The 22,480-nt window shown below is 38.1% G+C and overlaps 1 protein-coding gene across 5 annotated transcripts in view; it reads left to right on the forward strand.

Annotated features, from left to right (window-relative positions):
* The first annotated feature begins 448 nt into the window (after window positions 1-448).
* LOC148010683 (uncharacterized) overlaps window positions 449-22,480 on the forward strand; it is a 35,906-nt gene continuing 13,874 nt past the window's right edge. The window contains exons 1-3 of one of the 5 annotated variants that reach the window (XM_087671171.1): window positions 449-2,816; window positions 3,233-3,540; window positions 16,786-16,922. In XM_087671171.1, coding sequence (XP_087527297.1) covers window positions 1,432-2,816; window positions 3,233-3,540; window positions 16,786-16,817 — 1,725 coding nt within the window. In that variant the 5' untranslated portion in view covers window positions 449-1,431 and the 3' untranslated portion in view covers window positions 16,818-16,922. Of the gene's footprint in view, window positions 2,817-3,232; window positions 3,541-16,785; window positions 16,923-22,480 lie in introns of those variants that run through there. The other 4 variants (XM_087671169.1, XR_015689440.1, XM_087671167.1 and 1 more) reach the window with 4 other exon arrangements.

The raw sequence follows: 22,480 nt of genomic DNA on the forward strand, positions 1-22,480 counted from the left end.
TCCATGACTTGGAAGGTGCGAGTCCATGACATAGAAGTTGAACGCGTACTAAGGTCCATGACTTGGAAGTTGGATGTCCAAAAGGAGGATGTCCATTTCAATGTTTTAAGCTTAGCAAATGTAGAAAGGTACTCCTTGGTGTGAAGGAGCTTAAAGTGTGGAGCTCAAGGCAACGATGCTCACCAGATGAAAGGGCTTGTGTGTGTATTTCGGTGTTAATGGAGGTGGTGGCTCTTTCAAAATAAAGGCAGGAAGAAAGGGATCGATCATCGATGTAGGAGAGAGAGGGAGAGTCAATTCCACGTGAGATACTTTTACACTACGTGCCACGTGGGCAAACGAACCTGTATTTCAGTTTGGGCTTCCTTTATGGCCTGGGTGTGGATGCAGGGACGTGTTACCCCCCCCCCCCCCCCCCCTTTCTCATTGTCATTATGCCTATAGGTGATTATTGAAGCCTGCTTCGATCGCACCTTCTGACAGGAAAGAGCGCGCGCGAAAACACACACACACACACACACATACAGTCTCATACACCGACTTGGCCGAACCATAGCGAACAGGGTACAGCACAACTATTGTATCTCCTCATCAGCTATTTGTCATGATCGTTACCTCACTCGTTCAGTCTCTCTCACACACACACACACACTCTCTCTCTCTCTCTCTCTCTCTCTCTGTGTCTGTGTTTGTCTGTGTGTGCATGCACGCAACTAGCCCCAACGTACCCCGCCCACAAAACCCAACACCCCCCCCCCCTCCCGCTCCCCCTCCTTGCACTTGCCGCCCCCCATCTCGCTCTCTCTCTCTCTCTTGTATTCCTCCGTCCTCATTTCCTCAACAAACTCTCTCTCTTCCAAGTTCCCATATGGCATATATCACAACGCCTGGGCCCTGCACCATGCACATGTACAGAGCCGCTAATATGGTCTCTGTACTTTGTAACCCCTTGTATTATATCAGCTGTCCATCCCCTAGTCCAATGATTTCCATTTTTGCTGCACCCCTATAGCTGCTGCCTGGTTGGGTGGGTATTAACCTTTTGGTACCTCTCGTCCCCCCCTCGGGGGTCGGGGTTGTGCTCTCTCTCTTTCTTTCCTTCTCACTGAGCTTATAATTAGTACCACTTAAGACGAGTCTCTCATTAGTAAGAGAGTACTCTCCACATTGAATTTTGACGCAATCGTGTGAACTTTGGACTCTGGAGCTCATCTTCATCGACTCTAGTACAGCACACACAGACGCAAGGTACAAAGAGAGACTAATGACTGGAGTAACAGTTGCCGAACACGTACTTCTACATCTTCTAATAATTATAGTAGCCCAGAGAGCAGCTAGCTTGACACTATAGGGAGTTGCAGCAATCATTTCTAGTGCAGTTAGAGGCCTGCCTTGAGTATTTATTCTGGGTTAAATGTACATGACATTGGGATGATCCCTTCTGCTGCACACTGGGCCAGGCAGCCACATGAGAATCAGCAGCAGCAAGACCGGTCAACTAATAACACTGTCGTAGGCCTGCTAGGCTCACCAGCTGGTTCCTGGCAGGTGCCTTCTTCTGATCATATCCAACAGCAGCAGGGTGACTGGGCGGGCGCAGATCAATCTCCATATAACCTCCAGCACCATATCGAAGCTGCCATTAAAGCTCAGCAACAGCAGCAGCCGGCTGCAGCTTGGGGAGGCCAGTCCGGCATTAGTGTTGGCTGGGACAACCCCATGATCTTGGCCAATACCGCACAGAGCCACCAACACCACAACGGTACTCAAGAGCACCATTATCATCCCGGATTGCAGCAGCATTGGCAGGAAGGGGGGCAGCAGGAAGCGGCTGCTAATAATATCGCACTGCAATCGGAGCCCTTGACTGCGGCTGCGAGCAGCCAGCTCTCGAGGCACTATGAAGCTCTTCTAGTTGCAAATAATCCCGCTCTGATCAGCAGCCTCCCGAGCGCCAGCAGCAGCACAATATGGCCGGCAGCCTTGCTGAGCAGCACGCATGGGGGATTAAGGAGCGGTGATCATGAGGGGCAGCTTGCAGGCAATTCCGGGGGGTCTTACAGTGGCTTCCACAGCATTAACGGTCTGATTATTGGAGCGGCAGGAGGGCTCCATGGGAATGGCAGCAGTAGTACTAGCACAGGGGAAGGAGGCAGTCTGAACTTGTATGATGCAAGCGGTCCTGGAAGCTCTGATGTGACCAATAATACGACTGCTTCTCGGTTGTATGATGCGGCAAGTAGCGGCCATGGAAGCTCGGCCAATACGGCGAGTACGACTAGTACGACAAGCAGCGAGCAGGATGCTGCGGCGAGGCTGGTGAACCTGCTAGGGTTAGGGGCGAGCCTGGAGGAGCAGAGGTCGAGGCTGCAGGGTCTAATGGGCACGTCATTATCATCGAGCACAGACCTTCATCATCATCATCATCATCATCAGCAGCAGCAACAGCATCATCAGCTCTCGGAATTAAGCACCCGAATCGGGCTCAATTTGGGGGGACGCACCTACTTCTCCGCGTCAGACGAGCTGCAGCTGCAGGCCGACCAAGATCATCATGCTCACGGCGGCTTCATGATGCTCGGCGGCTATGGCCGCTTCAGCGGGGCGGCGGGCAAGCGTAGCTTCAGCATGATCAGGCATGGCGTCCCGGGGCTCGTTCACGCACCCGCCCCCTCCTGCCAGGCCGATGGCTGCAAGGCCGACCTCGCCCTCGCCAAGCCCTACCACCGCCGCCACAAGGTTTGCGACTCTCACTCCAAGGCCACCTCCGTCTCCATCGCCGGCCAGACTCAACGCTTCTGCCAGCAATGCAGCAGGTAATCGCCATTATCTCCCGTCAAATCAGCGTGATTAGGAGTCTCTTAAATTCTTTCACACACAGTCTTTCTTGAAGAATTAGCTGTGTGAACTCTGGCTTCAAAGCAAACCCTAACTTCTCATGATCATTCGGCAATGTTGTCGGTCTGCTGGTTAATTGTTAGTCACATAAATCAAAGGGCTTCTGCAAACAATGCAGCAGGTAATCATTATCCCACATCACATCAATGTAATTAGCAGTCTTATCAATCGTATCACGCACAGGCTTCAAGGATTATCTGAACTCTGGCTTCTAATGCAAACCCTAGCTTGTCATGATCATTCAGCATTGTTGGTCTGGTGATTGATAGCCACAAGAATATTGAAAGGTCGCCATGCCCGTAGTACTATATCTATATTTGGCCTTTTAATGCAGGTTCCATGGCCTGCCGGAGTTCGACGACGTGAAGAGGAGCTGCCGCAAGCGGCTGGCGGACCACAACAGGCGAAGGAGGAAGTCTCAGCCGCCGCCCAGCACCAGCGATGTCAACCCCAGCACTAGCACCGCACCTGCTGCTGCAGCTGCAGCTGCGGCCAGCGTGGGATTAACTGCCCCCATTACCAATGACACCATTACTCCTGCAGTCACTGATCATGATCGTGATCATGATCATGCAAAGGTAATCAGTGGCCCGGATGATGACGAAGACGATCACAAATCTGCAACCATTACCGACCTTCAAGGTAAGCCTCCTATTTCAGTACTCATCTTATACTGTGTAGTGCTACTTATCTTTCTACAACCATGTGTTGTGCAACAATTTAGAATGCCTGTTTACTAGCAATATGATTGCCCCGTTGCACTGTTTGAGTGCCTAATTGTGAAACAAGTTTTAGAATGTATATGTCGCTAGTCCCGTTGTAGTGTTAGAGTGCTTAATTTTGAAACAAGCTTTAGAATGTATGCCAATGGGGTGTAACCAAGTGGTTTAGTCCAAAGGGAGCCAAAGTAATCTTAGAAGCTCATATAATTTGTCGTGTATAATCAATTGATGCTCATGTGTAACTGATTGGAGAGTGATCTAGGAATTAGTTGTAATAATTGGTAATTGATGAGTTGATAGTCTCTCAGTTTGGAAGGGCTTGATTATTACTCATTATGTTACAATCATGTCAAGCTAATTATGGGATCTCATTGCTTGTATTAGTGACATTAGATGCTTGTGCAAGACACTTGAGGATATTTGTGGTGGGTGAAAGCCTACAATGCTAGTCTAAGTTGGTATGCAAGTTCGGTGTATGAGTGGGTGGAGAAATATAAATATCCTTATTCATTTTAGACTCTAGTTAAAGCTTTGACTCTTAGAATTGTCCTTAGGGCTAGAAACAATCTTGATGAGATTCACATTACTTCACTTTTGGAAAGCCTTCATGCTTAAGCATGTTATATATGGATGGTGGTTGTCTCTTCTTTTGTATAGGATTAAGGGGCCACTATATTACCCCATTGAAATTTGTAGTAGAGGATCCAACTAAAGTGAAAAATTCATGGTGAATCCTAGATATTGTTAATTTACCAAATAAACTACAACTGACTTTAGTGGGCCTATTGTTTTATAAAAATGAAGCATGCTGGGATCACATATTTCTTGGTAGGTCCAATGATTGCAAATGATCTATTTTGATAGCTCGATCGATGGGTTTTACTAATAATAGGCCAAAAAGTTTATTTTTAACATATTATATTAGTATCAACAAATCATAATGGATTATCAATGTAAATATCCAATGTAATTCCTTAGTGTTATTAACATGTTATTGTTAACATAATCATGTTAGCCTAATCCTTGTCTTTTCGTAAAGGAGAATATACTTTTAAACAAAGGAGAAACAAGAGACAAGATTGAATGTCTTGTGGCCCATAAAGAGACTCTTGTATTTGATTATCTCCTCTCCAGACACATGTTTGAGAGATATAATTTAAACATGAAGATGTTGTATAAAAAGATATTCAAAAGGCCTCTTATGTACATATAGGAGTATGGGATTGAAAAGGAGTAAAAATATGACAAAGACATGGTTGTAGATAGATTTCTCACAATGAAAATGATTTCAACCACCCTATTGGATAGATAGTGAAGCAAAAGAAAAATGAGGAAAAGCCTACAAACAAGGACCCAAAACTCTTGGAAGATCTTAATATCTAGCTCACATATTACAATCAACCAAGCATTTCCATGTAAGGATCTAATGATGAATGTATATTAGCTTATTTACTTTGGATAAGGGGCCAGAGGGACTTTCACACATATTACAATCAACGAAGCATTTCCATGCAAGGATCTAATGATGAATGTATATTAGCTTATTTACTTTGGATAAGGGGCAAGAGGGGACAAAAGTCCTAGCTTGGCAAGGGAATGATCGTCACATTAGCTCAAATAATATCACCCCAAATCCTTTTTTATTTAGGGCATTATAATCCCCCAAATCATCCCATCCATTCCCATCATACTTGTCGTGACCTAGCAACTATTCTTAGTTTCATTATGTGACTATATTACTATGTTGGTTAATGTGACCTAGCAACTATTCTTAGTTTCATTGTGTGACTGTATTACTATGCTGGTTAATGTGACATTTGCATAGTTCATTACATGATAAATAAGATGGATGTTTATATTTGCAATGCCTATAGGTACTATTATAGCAATCACTTCGCATATTTGTTACTTAGGATTATTAATAACATGAATTTTCATATTATCATTTATTATATACTTGTTGCATAGCTAATGTATGCATTGTGTTCCTTAGTTTTTTAAATCCAAGCTTTCGAGACACAAGATTATTATATTGGGTACTTATAAATTTTAAAATGCCATATTTTAGATCTACAAGTATTCTAAACATGTAAGTTAAACAACAATCATATATTGCAAGTTAGCTTGGGTAACACGACTTACAAAGGATATAGAAGGCTAAATAACAATGTAAGGACAAAACAAAGGCTCGAAAGTTGCCAAGACTTGAATAGTTGGCAAGGTATGCTTGTGAATTGGTGATGTGATTTTGAGGTTGACAGCAGCCAACATTCATATGTTAGCTACAGTTTGAAAATACATTGGTTGATTGGGTTATTAACACTAGTTTTGTAGCAAAAAAGTTACTTTTGTGGCAATTTGGACCCTCTATAAAAATTCTATTTCTCATCATTGAGAAATATCAAGAAGAAATGGCTTTAGGAAAATGTGATCAATATATTGTCAAGATAATAGTTGAAAAAAAAGGGTCAAAACAAGCTAGGAAGTGTATAATTTTTATGTTCATCTTTAAGGTCATTTTCACAAAAAGTAAAAAAAATAATAATTAATATTTCTAATCAAAACCATCGCAAATTTTTTTTAATCAATCTATCCGAATAGTGTTATTGAGTGCTGTTTTGACTAATTCTCATGAATTCATTTTTTGTAGAAAATTAATTTTCACCTATACTTTTTCCAAATCTTTTACTCTACTATCTTACAATGTTGGGAAAGTCCTATCCAATTTTGGTATCATATGCACATATTATTTTAAATATAATGAAATAGGACTTGAGTTGCTAGACTAGTCTATAACTACTTTTGTGGCAAATACCAATATTAGTGTTAAGGACAAGCTTATCACATAGTAAGCATATATTTGTGATTTCCTATTATTAATCTCCATTAGTCAATCGGATCAAGGACAAAATGTAAGCTTGTCACATAGCAAGTGTGGCTTTGGGTGAGTCCCAATTATGAGTTTTCATATTGTGAGTCTATTTTTTTCTCAAAATATTTTTTAAAAATCCACTTTTGATCACTTTGAATGTTTTTTGATAGCAAATTTAAACCATAAAACTTGCACCACGATGGTAAAGTGTTTCAACTAAATAGGTCACTAACTTAAAATCTACTAATGTGCACTATTTATTCTATGGCACAATGAAATTTATGTTGAAAATTTTACATAATGAATTGAAACTTCCATTGAAAGCTTTCAAAACAACTTTAGATAACTTGCAAAATCAAATGAACTTGTTAGAGATTGGTAATACATGAAGTGTGGATATTGAATCTTTCAAGTACTAAATCATAAGAATCTAATCTATACAATGTAATTCATTTGCATCCTAGGTAATATTCAAGTTTCTCCTACATGCATAGGTACATAATTGAGTATAAGGTCTAGCCAAAGCCCATAGATATAGTGTTTTTTTAATATCTTTGCCCATTCATGGAATGCAAGCATTTGTAGTGAATTTTGATGAATTTGTCATGTATATGAGAGGTTTGTGGTTTAAAATTCATTTTGGATGAATTTATTTAATAATATGATTTTATAATTAAAAATACAAGCATTATTTGTACCACTTTTGAAAAGATTTGACCACACATGCAAAATGAGTTACTCGTTAAATCTTTCAATATAATTTCAATCTAATTTCAAATTTTAAAAAATCAAACTTTGGTGTATCAATTTACATACTTTTAATAAAGTTTATACTCTATCACTTCAAAAGTTAAACTCTATGTGGTGATGGAGTGAATAGTATAGATTGGTCGGCATGTATGAGGTAATCAAGCTTGTTGAGGTGCCCGATAAAGAACATACTTGGAAGTTTGCTACATGGAAGTGTTGATAAGTAATTTAAGAAATGGATTTGACAGAAACATTGATGGAAATTGGACTTTCAAAGTTGATATTGATAATTGGGATCCATGTCGATCCTCAACCATTGGCGTGCATGAAGCCATTCTCTAAGCTTAGAAAAAATAGTGGAGGACTAGAACCATGTGAGTATCATTAAAAAGAGAAAGGTTTGCAAAAATGTTTGTAGAAGAAGTTAACAATTGGTTAGAACCAAGCAAGTATCACTGCAATAGAATAAATGTAGAAATGTCTCCTAGAAAAAGTTATTAAATGGTTGGACAAGGCACAAAGTAAGAAAATGGCTTAAACTCATCAAAAGGAGAGCATCGGGCCCATTATAACTCTCATACAATTGAGATTTATTATTTTCATTCATATAGTTGTGTAGTATCACTAAAACTACCTAGTGCCATGATGTCAAATCTTCCCTATTTGAGCATATTGGGATTGTGGATTGGAATAGTCGGTAGATAATCTCAAATTTGTACTTCACCCTTACAAATTGTTGGAGTAAAACACTGTAGGAGAATCATATTATTGCTAGGCAAATCTATTTCACCTTCATGAATTGTTGGAGTAAAACATTTTAGGACAGTCACATTATTGCTAGACCAATCTATTCCATGAGAACAACTTGCTAGCCATATAGTGGCATGCATTCAATGGATGTTGCAAGAAATTTTATTTTGAGTTTTCTTAATATGAATGGACTTGTCTTGTACACTCATATATTCTTCATGAATCATTGTAGATGCTAGTCACATAGTATATTAAAATATTATATACTAGCAAGGGATCATCTTAGTCTTTTGAGAAGCCATGGTCATATGAATGTGGTCTATGCATTGAAATCTCTTTCTTAGCACAAGAGGCGAATTTCTCATATAGGTGACAGGTTTGAAGAGGCAATGTGATGGCATATCTGTTGTATGCATTTTAGCTTATGAGCATAATATTTTTGGGCATGAAGCATGATGTATCCATACAATGCATCATGACTATTTGTTGATAGAAACATTGGTTTCATTCATTTAGCGATGTTTAGTGGCAATCCAAAATATCATGTATCTAGTACCTTATGGGCATAATTCAAGAAGTACATTGAGATCACTTTAATCTTGAACAAAATTATCTCAAGTTTTATTTTCTTTAGTATCCATCTAGCTTTAAGTGGGACTTTGTTCCTCCTATTCAAGGCTTTTTGTGCTGGGGCGTTTTCAAGAAATTTGTGAAAGGATGTCTAAAAGTTCTTGTTTTGTTTATTGGAGTTACAAGCAAGTGGCATAGAGCACCATTATAGTAGTAAGACTTAACCTAATAGACATGCACATGATACACCTCTTGGAGGCCTTAGTGAGTGGATGAAGCTAAAGGTATGTTAGCTATGTGTATGTACGAAGGGGAGCATTGGAAGTAGAGATCTCAATGCTCGAGGAGTCCACCTATGAGCAATCATCTATATAACATGTGTTCAAAGGATATTAAAAAATACCCTTTCTTTATATGCTATAAGGCTTGAAAGCGATCCCTTTTACTTTACTAAACTTACAATTTTTTTTCAAATTGTAATTTAAAAATCCCTTTTGTAAATATAATCATGTAAGTTTTATTAAATATAATATCCTTTCATTTGAACTCACATGGTATCTTACATGTTTTATAAGGTGGACTCCTCAGGCCTCAATGTGAATATTATGTTCAAGCAAAGTTACACGAGTGATACTCTATGGCCTTGGTACTCTCGCAACTTGGTTTGATTGACGAAGTTCTAGAGCCAAGTGAAAATTGCTTCTCTATATCCATTATGCTTACTAGGATGACTTGCCAAGTTGAGGTAGTCAGTTAACATTGAAACAACTATTATAATTTATGAATATTACTATTTTTGCTAGAGGAAACCAATAAGCAAAAACAAAAAGGCCACAATATATATATCTAAAGATTAGGGACTACTAGTTTCTTTTGAGTAAGTAGCACGCCATTTACTTATCGATAATTCAAATATTGTTGGATCACACTTGATCTAGACAAAATGTTCCATTCACAATTAAATATTTGCAAATGGTGTGTCAACTCTATGGAAGACAAACTCGATGGTGGTTTAGGATTGGTGACTCATAATCGAACAAGGATGTGTGTATAGAGATTACAACTTATCTAAAGTCTATCTTGAGAGTAGAACTTAACATCCTAGCACTTGTCATTGAGTTACTGTACGCTAGGATCTTCAAAAAGGTAATCTCCCATTATTTAAAGAAACCTTTAATTTACATTTAAAGGAGAAAAAATATGTTTCAAGTTCAAGGTGGAAGGTTTCTACCTCATAAAATTAGAGATCCAATTAATGCTTCAACTTAAATCTCATAATATTGACAGTCACAATTGTATTTTATCGCCATTATTTGGTGGACTTAAGAAAACATGAGCATGAAAATGGATAATTTGCATAGTGTGTCAACTCTATGCAAGAAAAACTTGATGGTGGTTTAGGGTTGGTGACTCATAATTGAACTAGGAAGTGCATATAGGGATTACAACTTGTCTAAAGTCTATCTTGAGAGTAGGGCTTAATACCCTAGCGCTTGTCATTGAGTTACTCTAGGCTGGGATCTTCAAAAAGGTAATCTCCCTCTGTTTTAAAAAACCTTTAATTTACCTTAGGAGAAAAAAGATGTTTTCAAGTTCAAGGTGAAAGGTTTCTACATCATATAATTATAGATTCAATTAATGCTTCAACCTAAATTTACCTTAAAGGAGAAAAAAGAATGTTTCAAGTTCAAGATGGAAGGTTTCTACCTCATATAATTATAGATTCAATTAATGCTTCAACCTAAATTTCATAATATTGACGACACAAATATATTTTGTCACCATTATTTGCTGGACTTAAGAAAACATGAGCATCACAATGGATAATTTAAATCTCCTATTTAGTAAGAGAATTCTTCAATACAAAAGACTATTTCATACATGTTCCTCCATACGAGTGATTCTCTTGTATAGAACATCATTTCACAAAATAATACTTTGAATAAAACAATATTTTATAAGAAAGACTAGTGATTATGATTGCTTAATTTTTTACAATAGTTCCAACATTTGCTAGTGTGTTGGCATTGTATTATAGCACGTATTTTTTTGAGGGACTTTGTATAAAATTTTCACATTTTTCATAGAATATGTAATTTATTTTACATATAATGTGGAAACTAGCTCCCATGTGATGGGTTATGTTTTACCTTTTAGGCTTACCTTTTGTTAGACCTATATCATTAAGTGTGTAAGCTTGAGCTAGCAATTGTAGAACTCTTCTAGCTTGTCCAAATGTGGATCAAAGGTTAACCCATACTTCCTAGCAAAGTCTTCAATAAGTCGAGTCATTGTAGTTAAGCCTTAGACTAGAAAGAGGGTTGGATTTAGAGGCATACCTTTGATTACATGCTATGTGTCCTTGGTGTTATTGGGTTGCTCAAAACACATTACCTTGGATTGTATAGGGTTCTTGGTGGTTAAGACCTTTGCTTTTTAGGGCTTTATCATCTTCTTGATAGATGTCATGGCTATTGTCAATTGAGATTCTTGCATTGTGTTTGTTAGCTTATGTGATGCCTACTTTTCTTTTACATCACTTTTTGCTTTTGGAAGCCCTTCATTGTTGTAACCCCTTTAGGGTAAAATTGTCGATAAGTTAACACCCCCAAAAAGCAAAACATATGCCATCCCAATCTAGTGATAACATCGTAGAAAAGATATATCCTTTTCAGCCACTTAAATTTATGATATAAATTCTTATGAGTTACATTCAACATATAGGCTTAATGTGAGTCAAACAAGTGAGCCATGAAAATAGTTTTATATTTTGGATCTTATAAATACTTAAAACAATGCATCCTTGAGTGTAAATCTATTGGCCCCTCATTTTCACTCTTTTGTGAAAATTTCATATAGCCAGATCTACTTGGTAAAAATATCAAAATGCCCCAATCTTTTAACTTGAGTGTCAAAGTATATATAAATTTGTAACTTCCTCCACATAAGAACTTATTTAAAACGTAAACTACCCATCAATCAATACTTCCTTTCCAATATCCACATGGTTAGCCAACACAATTTAATGATTTGCACCTACCTAATCATGAGTATGGATCTTACATGTTACTAACGCAACCTCAAGTTGCTCTAGGGCTCTCCTTTCTTAGTGAGAGTGTCCAATGGGAACAATCTTTTGACCACCAACCTTATCCTAAGGTAAACAAGTGACATAATTGGATATTCGTCTTCAAGGGGTACCTCAGTTAAATGAATTGCTTTGTTGGTTCTTTTCTTAGCTTGAAGTTTGACAGATAGATAAGCATTTTCTTCCTCCTTTTGGATTCACATTACATGATTATTTCGAGGGGTTATTCATTGTAGTTAGACCTAAGGGTTTCTTGTTTTCTTTGAAATCTTGAGGGGTTTTATTTTGTTGGGGTTGATCTATACCCTTATGTTTATTAAAGTCACAATGTAGGTTTTTGTCCTCATGACACCCTAATTTAGTGCCTTTGCTCTTCTTTCAAGCAAAATAGGCTAGTACACAAAGGAATGCCTTGCTCTAGACTTGTGAGGCCAATTGTAGTGCATGTCTGGTTTCATTTTCCTTACTTTTTGTTTTTTTGCTTCTATGTCTTCCCATTTGCTTGGTTTTGATAGCCTAGAAGTTAAGAGGTAAAATAGGTTGAATCCCATTTTCTACAAAACTATAGGCTAAATGAGGATCCTATTTTATGTTCCAAAGTTCCCTTTTCAACAAACTTTAGGTTAAACAAGGATACTATTCTATTTTGCAACTATTGACTAAACGAGTTCTTATAGCTTAATGCTAGAGTGGCAACCTGAATGGCTAGAGGTGAGATCAAGTTATCTGATAGCCACTCCTTAAGTTCATATTATTACTTTCATAAGTATTTGTTTGATAATTTTTCACATTACTTCTAAATTGGATGATTGATGTTTGTTAATACATCTATAACGAATGAGCATGATTGAGCTAGCACTAGTCCACTAGTATGTCTCCTAGACTTTGTGGTTCAATGTCTTGTGTCTAAACCATCAAGCTCATGGTAAAAACACACCGAAGAATAGTGCACCACAATATATTACTCTCAACATGTATTATAAGATTAGAGACACCAAGGCATCTCACCAAGAAAGAGCAATATCTCTTACATTGGCATCCAAACTAAGCACAATATGAGCTAAGAATTATCATCCCTTGTCATGATGAAAGGGGGATTTAACATTGGAGGTAGGATTGGGACATGGGCACAACATGGGATTAGGATAGGAAGCTAGAAAGTGGCCATTGCATGATACTATGAGTGGCTCCTCAATGAAGTTTGGAGGATGGATCGCTAGCCCAATAGGAGATAGAACATTTACTAAAATACACCTTATACATTATATAATATGTGTGGGCATTGGTTGATGGCAATGTTGAACCACATGGGTAATGAGTCAAGGTGAACTGTCAATGTGCCATTCATGATAGGCCAATATTGAGTACTATACATACATAGATAGTGCTACTCTCTATCACATATAGCTATTAAATGCTCATACATTTTGTATTGATTGTCATTCATCAACTGTTTGGATCACCATTAAAGCTTGTAAGGGCATATACATGGAGAAAGCCTTTGTATTTTTTGAATATTTGGTTTTTGTTCTTGTGTTTGAACACAAACAAAGTTTGATGACATGTCCATGAAGTGCGTTTTGTGTTTTTTGGCAAATGAAAGTGGAGGATAGAGATTCTATATCCCCTGCAAAGAAAGTGATTGTCTCATGTAAAAGATAACAAAATGGATAATTGAAGATATCTTCATACTCTTCTTCCCTTGGTTGATGTTGAAGAGGTTAATGGAGAGTATGGCCATCTATACACTCTCATGTGTAGCCATAAATGTTGTCTACTAGTTAGTTTATTGTCCAAATGGATTTGATAATTATTGATAAGACAAAATAGTTGCCGAGTGGGCTTTACAAACTATTAGAGAAACAGCTTGGCTACTCCTTTGCTTAGCAAGACACATGTTGGTGTTGGAAGAATATTCAAATATCTCATATAAGCCTCCAAAAGTAAGCAATGCTTATCCTTCCACCTATCTTTATTTATGATCGCCTTATCATGTAGCACCTACCTAGTGGATCTTTTTCCACCTACCACATTGACCTCTTTATGCGGTATCCTTATATATAGACATTACTTGTACAACAATGTATGCATTTATCTTTCAACCAAGTCTTCTTCCTTGCGCTCTTAAATTCTTACTTCCTTTCTCTTACATGGTATCTGAGCATACCAACATCCTACTTTAACTCAAATACTTCAGGTCTAGCCTACCCACTATCTTTGAGATAAGGTAATAGTGATTTGGAGACTATCTACCATCATGTCTCAACAACTCATAACTAGCTCTCAATCCTCCTTTCTCTCTTCTCAATCCACTCAAATGGATATTGAAAAATGAAGTTAGTTGCAACAGGATGGTAACTAAATACATCAAACTACATATAGGTCACCAAGCAATAGGGGGCATCTAGATTAATAGCTTAATAAAGAAAATCCTCAAGAAAAACACTTGTTGGGTTCCAACTACCAAAGTTGGAGCTTCAGGATGCACCTTTACTCACATAGGTAAAGCTATGGTCTATAATTGATGGTGCCAAGGACCCATCGTAAGAGGCTAACCTAGACTTCTCCACATGGAAGCAAAAAGATGCAACTACCTCAACCAAGATCATTCTTCATTGCAATGATCACCACATGCAAATGGAACGTGGCTTGAATATTGCCAATCTTATTTGGAAGAAATTTAAGGGTGTTAATGAGAAGAAAGATGACATCCATCAAGTTAGTACCTTGCACAAACTTGGGAACTATACTATGCAAGAACGGCATTCAGCAACATAGTTTATTGAGAAATGGCAAACTCTTCCTGATGAAGCCTTGCTCATAGGCTTGGAGATCTTTGATAAGCTCCAAACTACCCTTCTTCTATCCTCCTTACCATCTTCTTGGTGTGCTTTAATAAGCACATACTCCAACTCTTCCCAATCTGTCTGTGAATTGGTGGCCAAAATCCAAAGAGAGGACCTCCTAATGGGGACCTCTTCTAAATCAGTGGCTCTAGCTACTTCTATCGAGCATCCACATAAGAGAAATGGCAATCATAATTAAAGATTTACTACTACTTCATCTACTCTTCCAAAACACAATCCTCATCAACGTCAACAAAGGAATAATCAAACTCTCACAACCAATATTAACAATCCAAACTATTATACTATTTGCTCTTACTACAAGAGACAAGGTCATCGAGAGAATGAGGGTTGCACAAGGAAAAAGGAGCATTCCTTACAACAACAGCCTCAACAACATCGTCAAACTTTGGTTCTTGAAAAGGCTTTGGTAAAGCTCAAGCACATATTACAACAAGTGCAACTTGTGAAGGGGATCCAACTGCACTTAAATGTTTGCAACCTATCTCAATACTCCTACACTTTACCAACATACATACTTGGATACAAGAGCTACCCACCACATAATACATCATCGTGAGTGGCTTAACCACTTTATTCCTTGTGATAGTTCTTTGCAAGTTATGTTGGGAGATGATAGTACTCAACAAGCTCAAGGCTATGGAGATCTTCAAATTCGGCTATCCAACAGTCAATCTATCACAATCTCGGAGGTATACTATGTCCCAAACCTCTATAAGAGTCTCCTCTCAATAAGCAAATTCACTACCATTGGAGTCACTACTTCATTCATAACTTATGTATTCTCACTTATCCACTTTTTGGTGGTTCTCTCTTCCATCTAGAATATCCACAAAAAAATAATCTATCCTTTAAATATACACGTTCTCCCTCCATCTTTTGCATTCAGTACACAAATCACAAAAGAAAAAGACTCCATGCTTTGGCATTTTAGGTAAGGTCATATTTCAAATTCTCTCCTCTAAGAAATGGGAACCAAACATTTTGCAATTGGAAATCATACAAAATAGTATTTTTGAATGGTGTTTTCGAATGCAAAAACCATACTGATGAATATTGCAAAATGGTGTTTTCAAATGCAAAAATCATACACTCATGAATATTACACAATCTATGCTTAGCCTTGCAAGGTTAAGTAATGATTATTGGTAGGAAACTATTGCCACATCATGCTATCTACGAAATCGAATTGCTACCAAAACAACAAAGGAGTCAGCCATGTATACTTTGTGGTATGGTCACCTACCTCATTTGTCTCATTTGAAGACTTTTGGATCACCTTACTACTTAGTTACTCCATCCGATCTCTGCAAGATGCTTGATCCAAAGGCAAAACCACATATCTTTGTGGACTATGGTGATCGCTTTGGTATGAAGGCTTAATATCGTCTTATGATCCTACTCACCGGGTTTTTTCCTTCGCACGAAGTGTTCCAAGCCTCAATGGCACAACCCTCAGCCTGTGTCTTATGCTCCCAGAAGCCAACATCTGAACCTTCCGATTCTACTATTTTGTTTACCCACATCCTTTCTGCCACACCCTTCAAATCATTACTTCGGGTGATCTCATCTCAGACAAACTAAAACACATTAGTTATGCTACTCTTTTGTCAAAGAACTATATCAAGAGGGCTATTTTAACATTGAACATGTGTCTAGTTCCTATAACTAAGTAGATTTTCTTACAAAAGTTGTCACTCATGAAAAATTTCATCTCACTTGTAATGCTGTTCATTTACATTAACATCGTCTTATTGCAATCCATTCCTTGCTACATGGGGGATATAAAGTAGCAACTCATTTCCCTACAATGTGCCTTTTCTTAGCTTAAGGGGGGACATTGGAAGAATATTCAAATATCTCATATAAGCCTCCAAAAGTCAACAATGCCTATCCTTCCACCTATCTTTAATTATGATCACCTTATCATGTAGCACCTACCTAATGGATCTTTTCCCACCTACCACATTGACCTCTTTATGAGGCATCCTTGTATATAAACACTACTCATAAAACAATGTATGCATTAAGCTTTCAATCAAGTCTTCTACCTTCTTGCACTCTTGCATTCTTCCTTTCTCTTATAGTTCAGACTTGTTTTCATTCTTTATTTGTTGATGGCCATGCTCTTGTTACTTTTATATTTGATGGTGAGCAATTTATCTTATTTGGAAAAGTAAAAAAGAGAGTTGATTTGATGCATGCCATGCAGGATGAGTATGGTTTGATATTTGAGAATGACATGTGGTTTGATTGACTTGTCTCAAGGCAAAAAGGTACTATTTTGGTCTACAAGTTGAACATGAAAGCAGATGGTAGTGTTGATCACTACAAGGTACAAGACACATGTTGGGACTTGTTATCATTCTCTATTTGTTGATGGCTATGCTCTTGTTACTTCTATCTTTGATGATGAGGTATCAATCTTGTTTGAAAAAGTAAAGACAAGTTCTGATTGGATGGATGCCATACAGGATGAATATGATTTGTTATATGAGAATGACACCTAGGATTTCATTGACTTGCCTCAAGGCAAAAAGGCCATTGGTACTATTTTGATCTACAGGTTGAATATGAAAGTAGATAGTAATATTGATCATTACAAGGCTCTGCTGTGCTATGGAAAAGTGTTATTCTTAGTAGAAGGGGATTAATTACGATGAGATCTTGTTGCATTGGATCCACTTTATGGATGGAATATACATAAGTTGGCATTGAGACTACTTTCCTTAAGGGGCACTTTGAGGTATATGTTTTGTAGTCTCCTAGTTTTGGTGTTTACGAATCTAACGCGAAGGTATACAACTAGATGCCGCCCATCTGCCCATGTGGATAAATGAGAAATGCAATCCACTAAAATGATTAGTATGCAATGGGAGTGGATGAAATGATCAAGACCTGAAAACCCTAATCTCTATTGAGTGTGCTTGAAATCAAGGAATTTGGTACACAAAAAAGACCAACTAACTATGAGAGTGGGATAGCTTCCCATGTCCTCATGAGGTCCTCATCTCCCTCAGGGTGAGGCTCCCAGGTAGGAGATGTACACGAAACTAGACATAGAAGAACATGTTTACTAATAATGGTCCGTATGATCATTTGAAATATTTTGGCTCCTTTTGACATGCTAGTCGCACTAATTTAAGGGAGGAGGGGTTACCAGATTTTGCTTTACGGCTTCTGCCTCTTTGCCCCATTTATCTTCGGGACAGCGACATCAGGAGCCATTTCCCAAGCAAGCTACATGCTGAACTACTTCCCCCTTGAGCTTGTGCATGTGTACTTGCCTTGGTACTTATCTCATGGTGGAAGCTTCAAGGTATGTTTGGGCTTACTTAGACTCAAATCAGAAGGCGTTTGCTACTTTCTGCGAATAGAACTTGGAAGACTGATGGAGAATCAATCCATCTACATGGTTCAAGGTGTTAATGTGATCTTAATGGTAAGTTCAGCTCCTTTGAGTTTGACAGGTATTGTAGGTAGCTGGCATTCTGCTCCAATTTATTGATGTAAAGCTGCAATACGACCTCCATCAGCCAATGGTGTGGTCAAGTACTGGCAAAGAGGGCCATGCTGGGGATGGCTATGCCCATGTTCGAGTACAAAGGGCTTCCTAATTCCTTATGGGATGAGGCAGTTTCTAGAACCGTTCATATCTGCAACTAGTCTCTTACAGTTGGTGTCCCTAATAAGATCTCGCCTGAGATATATTTTGGGTGGAAGCCCTCCATTGCTCTTTTCGAGTTTTTGCATGTTATGTCCATGTTCATGCGCCAAAGGATAAGAGAGAGAAATTGGATGCTAAATCCAAGCGGCACATCTTTTATTGGCTACAGTCCATAGACCAAAGGCTGCATCATCCAGTGGTTCCTCTTCATCCTTTTTATTGAATTCCCTTACCCCAATGGTAATGTCCCTCCTCTCCTTTCCATGCTACCTGCCCTTCTCTCCAGTCTCTTGACAGCTTCTCCACCCCGCCCCCTTACCACCTCCTTCACCAACTGTTCTATAGAGGGGAGACTGATTTTTGCGACGAGGAGAAGCCCCTTCAAGATTTAGAGCCCCATAGGTTTCTAAGGCTTCGTAGCCTTCTTCACAGAATTATGCTTCACCAGTCCTCGGTGGTTCCAGAGGCTCACGTAGGAGTCTAGAGTTACACCTAATTTCCAAAGCTCGTCGATTCACCTCAGAGACAGGAACGTTTTTAACGGCTTCGATAAGAGTAGCTGTGTTCGCTGCGTGTGAACTATGCCCTTACAACCAGGCTCATGGAGGATTCAGAGCCTACCACCATTTAGGAGGCTCTTGGCTATGTCCGAGGAGCTTGATTCCATTTAACAAAATTAGACGTGGTAGTTGGTTCCGCATTCTCCAAAGAGGGAGATCATTGGTGTTTGTTTGATCTACAAGACCGAGTGTCGGGCTGATGAACCCTTGCACCAGCATTATGGAAGGCTTTTTACCAAGGGGTTCGCCCCAAGAACCGGGCCTTAATTATGCTAAGACATTTGCTTCGACCGTCTGATTGTCTATAATTAGGATGGTCCTCTCTTTTGTAACCTATTACGAGTGATCAAGGGATTAGACGGACATCAAATCAGCTTCCTCAATGGCGTTTTCCAAGGGAGGATTTGTATTATTAGTCTCCGGCTTCAGTATGCCTACCAACCAGGATATGTCCACTGTCTAGGGAAGGGTGTCTATGGCCTGGGTGTCAATGGCCTGAAATGGGCACCTGGGGTTTGGGGCTTGGTATTAATGGATTGACCACGCTTTTTCCTTCAACATGGATTTAGGACATCAAATCAAAACCTCAACCTCTAATATTAGGAGCTTGGTCTTTGTGTACACATCATTATTTATTTTTATAATTATCTTTTGATAAGGAGACATACAACTAAGGTTGAGCGTATGTGGGAGACACACAACTAAGGTTGAGTGTTTCTTGGAGACACTTAGCAAGGAGGCTGATATGCCGGCCTATTTGATAGGATAAGGAGCCACAAGCATGAGAGAACAAGAGAGCAAGAGAGAGAGAGAGAGAGAGAAGACCAATATTTGTGCGGGTACTAAGATTACTTGTATTCTTTATTATCTTCCATTATATATGTATGTACAATGTGTATACATCTAAGGGGAGCCTACCCTACCTTTGGGCATTGGCCCTTTACCCCAATACCTCCCAATTAAAGGCCAATGCATCTGTAAGGGAGGGAAACTAGTAAATATACTATTCAATACCCGTCAAATATCTCTTGTAATATACTAAGTGTTCCAAAGTTAAACTTTTTGTAAGAAGATTTGTAGAGTTTTTGTAAGAAGATTTGTAGAGTTGTCATCCAAGAAAATTTTGATAAGCTAAATCTGCTTGTCCTCCACACTTCCATGATGAAGTGATACTTCATCTCAAAATGTTTTGTCTTTGCATGAAAGATAGGACCCTATGCTAACAAGATGACACTCTAACTATCATCATGCAAAATTGGCACCTTTCCTTCAATGCCTAGATCTCCTAATAGATAATTAAGCCATTTAGCTTCCTTGCATACCTTAGTGAAAGCAACATATTTAGTATTAGTTGCAGATGAGGCCATACATAGCTGCAATTGAGAGACCCATGAAACTACACCTTTTGTGAATGTAAAAACAAATTATATTGTACATGTCTTGGAGGGTACATTCCTTACAAATTTTGCATCTACATACCAAGGATAGATTTTCTTCAAAAGCAGATGCACATAGTTATTGAACCATTAAAGTATCTCATGATATGCTTCACTACTTTCTAATGCTTCTTGTTAAGGTTAACCATAAACTTGCTAACCACTTTCACTATATAAGTAATGTCTAGACATGTAGCTACCATAGCATACATAAAGCTATCACATAGGGTATCTTTGCCATTTTAGACCTCTAGTCATTTGACTTATAGTTCTCTTCTTGGATGAGTGTCATGTATGGAGACAACCAAACATTTATTATATTCCCCCTCTTCATATTAAAATGCTCAAGTACTTTTCCAATGTAGAGTCCTTTTGTGACAAATAAGTTTTCTTATGTTTGTCCTACATAACTCTCATGTTAAGAGTATGATATGCATTTTTGAGATCCTTGGTTTTGAAGGTCTAGTGTAACCTTTTTCTTATAAGTGCATCCGCATCTAAGATATATTTCTCAGCAATAAGCATATCATCCATGTAAAGGATTGGGAGCATACGACTACTATTCATCACCTTCTTCGTATAAAGATAATAACTCGTCTAACTCCATATATATCCCTAAGACCTCATTAAGTATTAAACTTATGATTTTCATTAGGAGAAATGTGGACTCAAAAAGAGCCCTTTAGCTTAGGAGTTAATTACTTTTATAAACAAATAGATTATATCATGGGCCAATAAGAGGGGGAGAGGGGATGATGTGCACAATTTCTCCACTCCTTTTTTTGTCTTTGGCTTGTAAATGTGACTTTGATCAAAAGATAGTGGTTTTCTCAATGTAAAATTATAAAAAAATTAGTTGTGGCCTAGAAAATTTTGTAGAAATTTTTGAAATAGAAATTTAAAATTGGTTTTCGATTATTAGAAAATTGGCACTCATATGAACAAAAAGTAGAGCAGTTACTACATACATAAGAGTTCCACAGTGGGAAAGGCAAGATATGAAATTCTCATGTGGACGGATGGGACCCAAAAATCACACTAATGTATGCAAGTCTTCTTGGTTGAAGTTCAATTTTAAAATACTATCCTTCATTGCATGTGGGGTTTGAACCCCAAAGCTCCAACTCATAGGCCCTTGGCCTTGCTGTCTGATGCTAACCTAACAACCATTGTTGTTAAGCCATCCCATAGATATAGTTAATAATTGAATTTTATGCTTTTCCTTTTTTTTTGCTAAAACAACCCATGGTATTGCACAAAACCTCATTTACTGTCATCATTTCATCTAGACCCACTTGAGATTTGAGATTACAAAAAATAATCATTCACTAATCCATTTCTTAAGAGAGAGTTTTTGAGTCCATATTTTTCCCTAATGACCACCTTGGAGCTTGCTTCAATCCATACAGACTTTTGTGAAGCTTATATATCAATTGTTTCTTACCCTACATAACAAACCCTTTTAGCTGTTGCATGTAGACATCATTATGCAAGTTTCCATATAAAAAGTTATTTTTTCATCCATTTGAATAAGCTCCATATCCTTAGCAATCAATGCAACCATTGCATGAAAAGTGCTCATCTTGGCTATTGGTAAGAAGTTCTCATCAAATTTTAGTCATTTTTCCTACTCAAAGCCCTTAGCTATCAATTTCTCCTTATAACTATCATCCTTGGATATTGTACCCTTATAACATGAAGGCCCTTTATAATTTGCCACCATGACAAAATCCAAAGATGAAGTATCTCTCTATGGAAGTCTAGAGACTCTTGTAGTTCATCTAGTTGCTTTATCTAAGCATTCTGTTGTTCCAATTGTCAATTCTACTGAACATAATGTTATACACCTCACTATGGCATTCCCACTTTAACATATCATGACTGTCCTAACCTTCAACTATGTAGGATATGTTATGCATGTGACTCATGTGGTGGCTATCCATTCATTGAAATATCACCCTATGTCTGTACGCATCTTTTCTTCATCGAATATCACGTTGTAGCTAGATCCTATATTTCTCGTTTTTGGATTCTATACATTTTTGTAACCTAAGATCAAGCTTATCTTGTTCTTGGAGATATGCACATAGGCCTCACAACCAGACACACATAAGTGCTTATAAGAGATTTTCTTTCTTGACCATACCTCTTTTGAAATGTTTCCATCCAATGGCTTATTAGGTGATATGTTGGATAAAATGAACAATTAGTATAATAGCTTGAGTGCAATATCCATTTGAAAGTCTTGCATTAAATAGTATGCAATGAATCCTTTTTTATATAGTCATGTACATATTTTC

This window comes from Lygodium microphyllum, chromosome 29, assembly GCF_053477565.2.
Source record: "Lygodium microphyllum isolate KBCC chromosome 29, Lygodium_microphyllum_v1.1.10, whole genome shotgun sequence".
NCBI classification, from domain to species: Eukaryota; Viridiplantae; Streptophyta; class Polypodiopsida; order Schizaeales; family Lygodiaceae; genus Lygodium; species Lygodium microphyllum.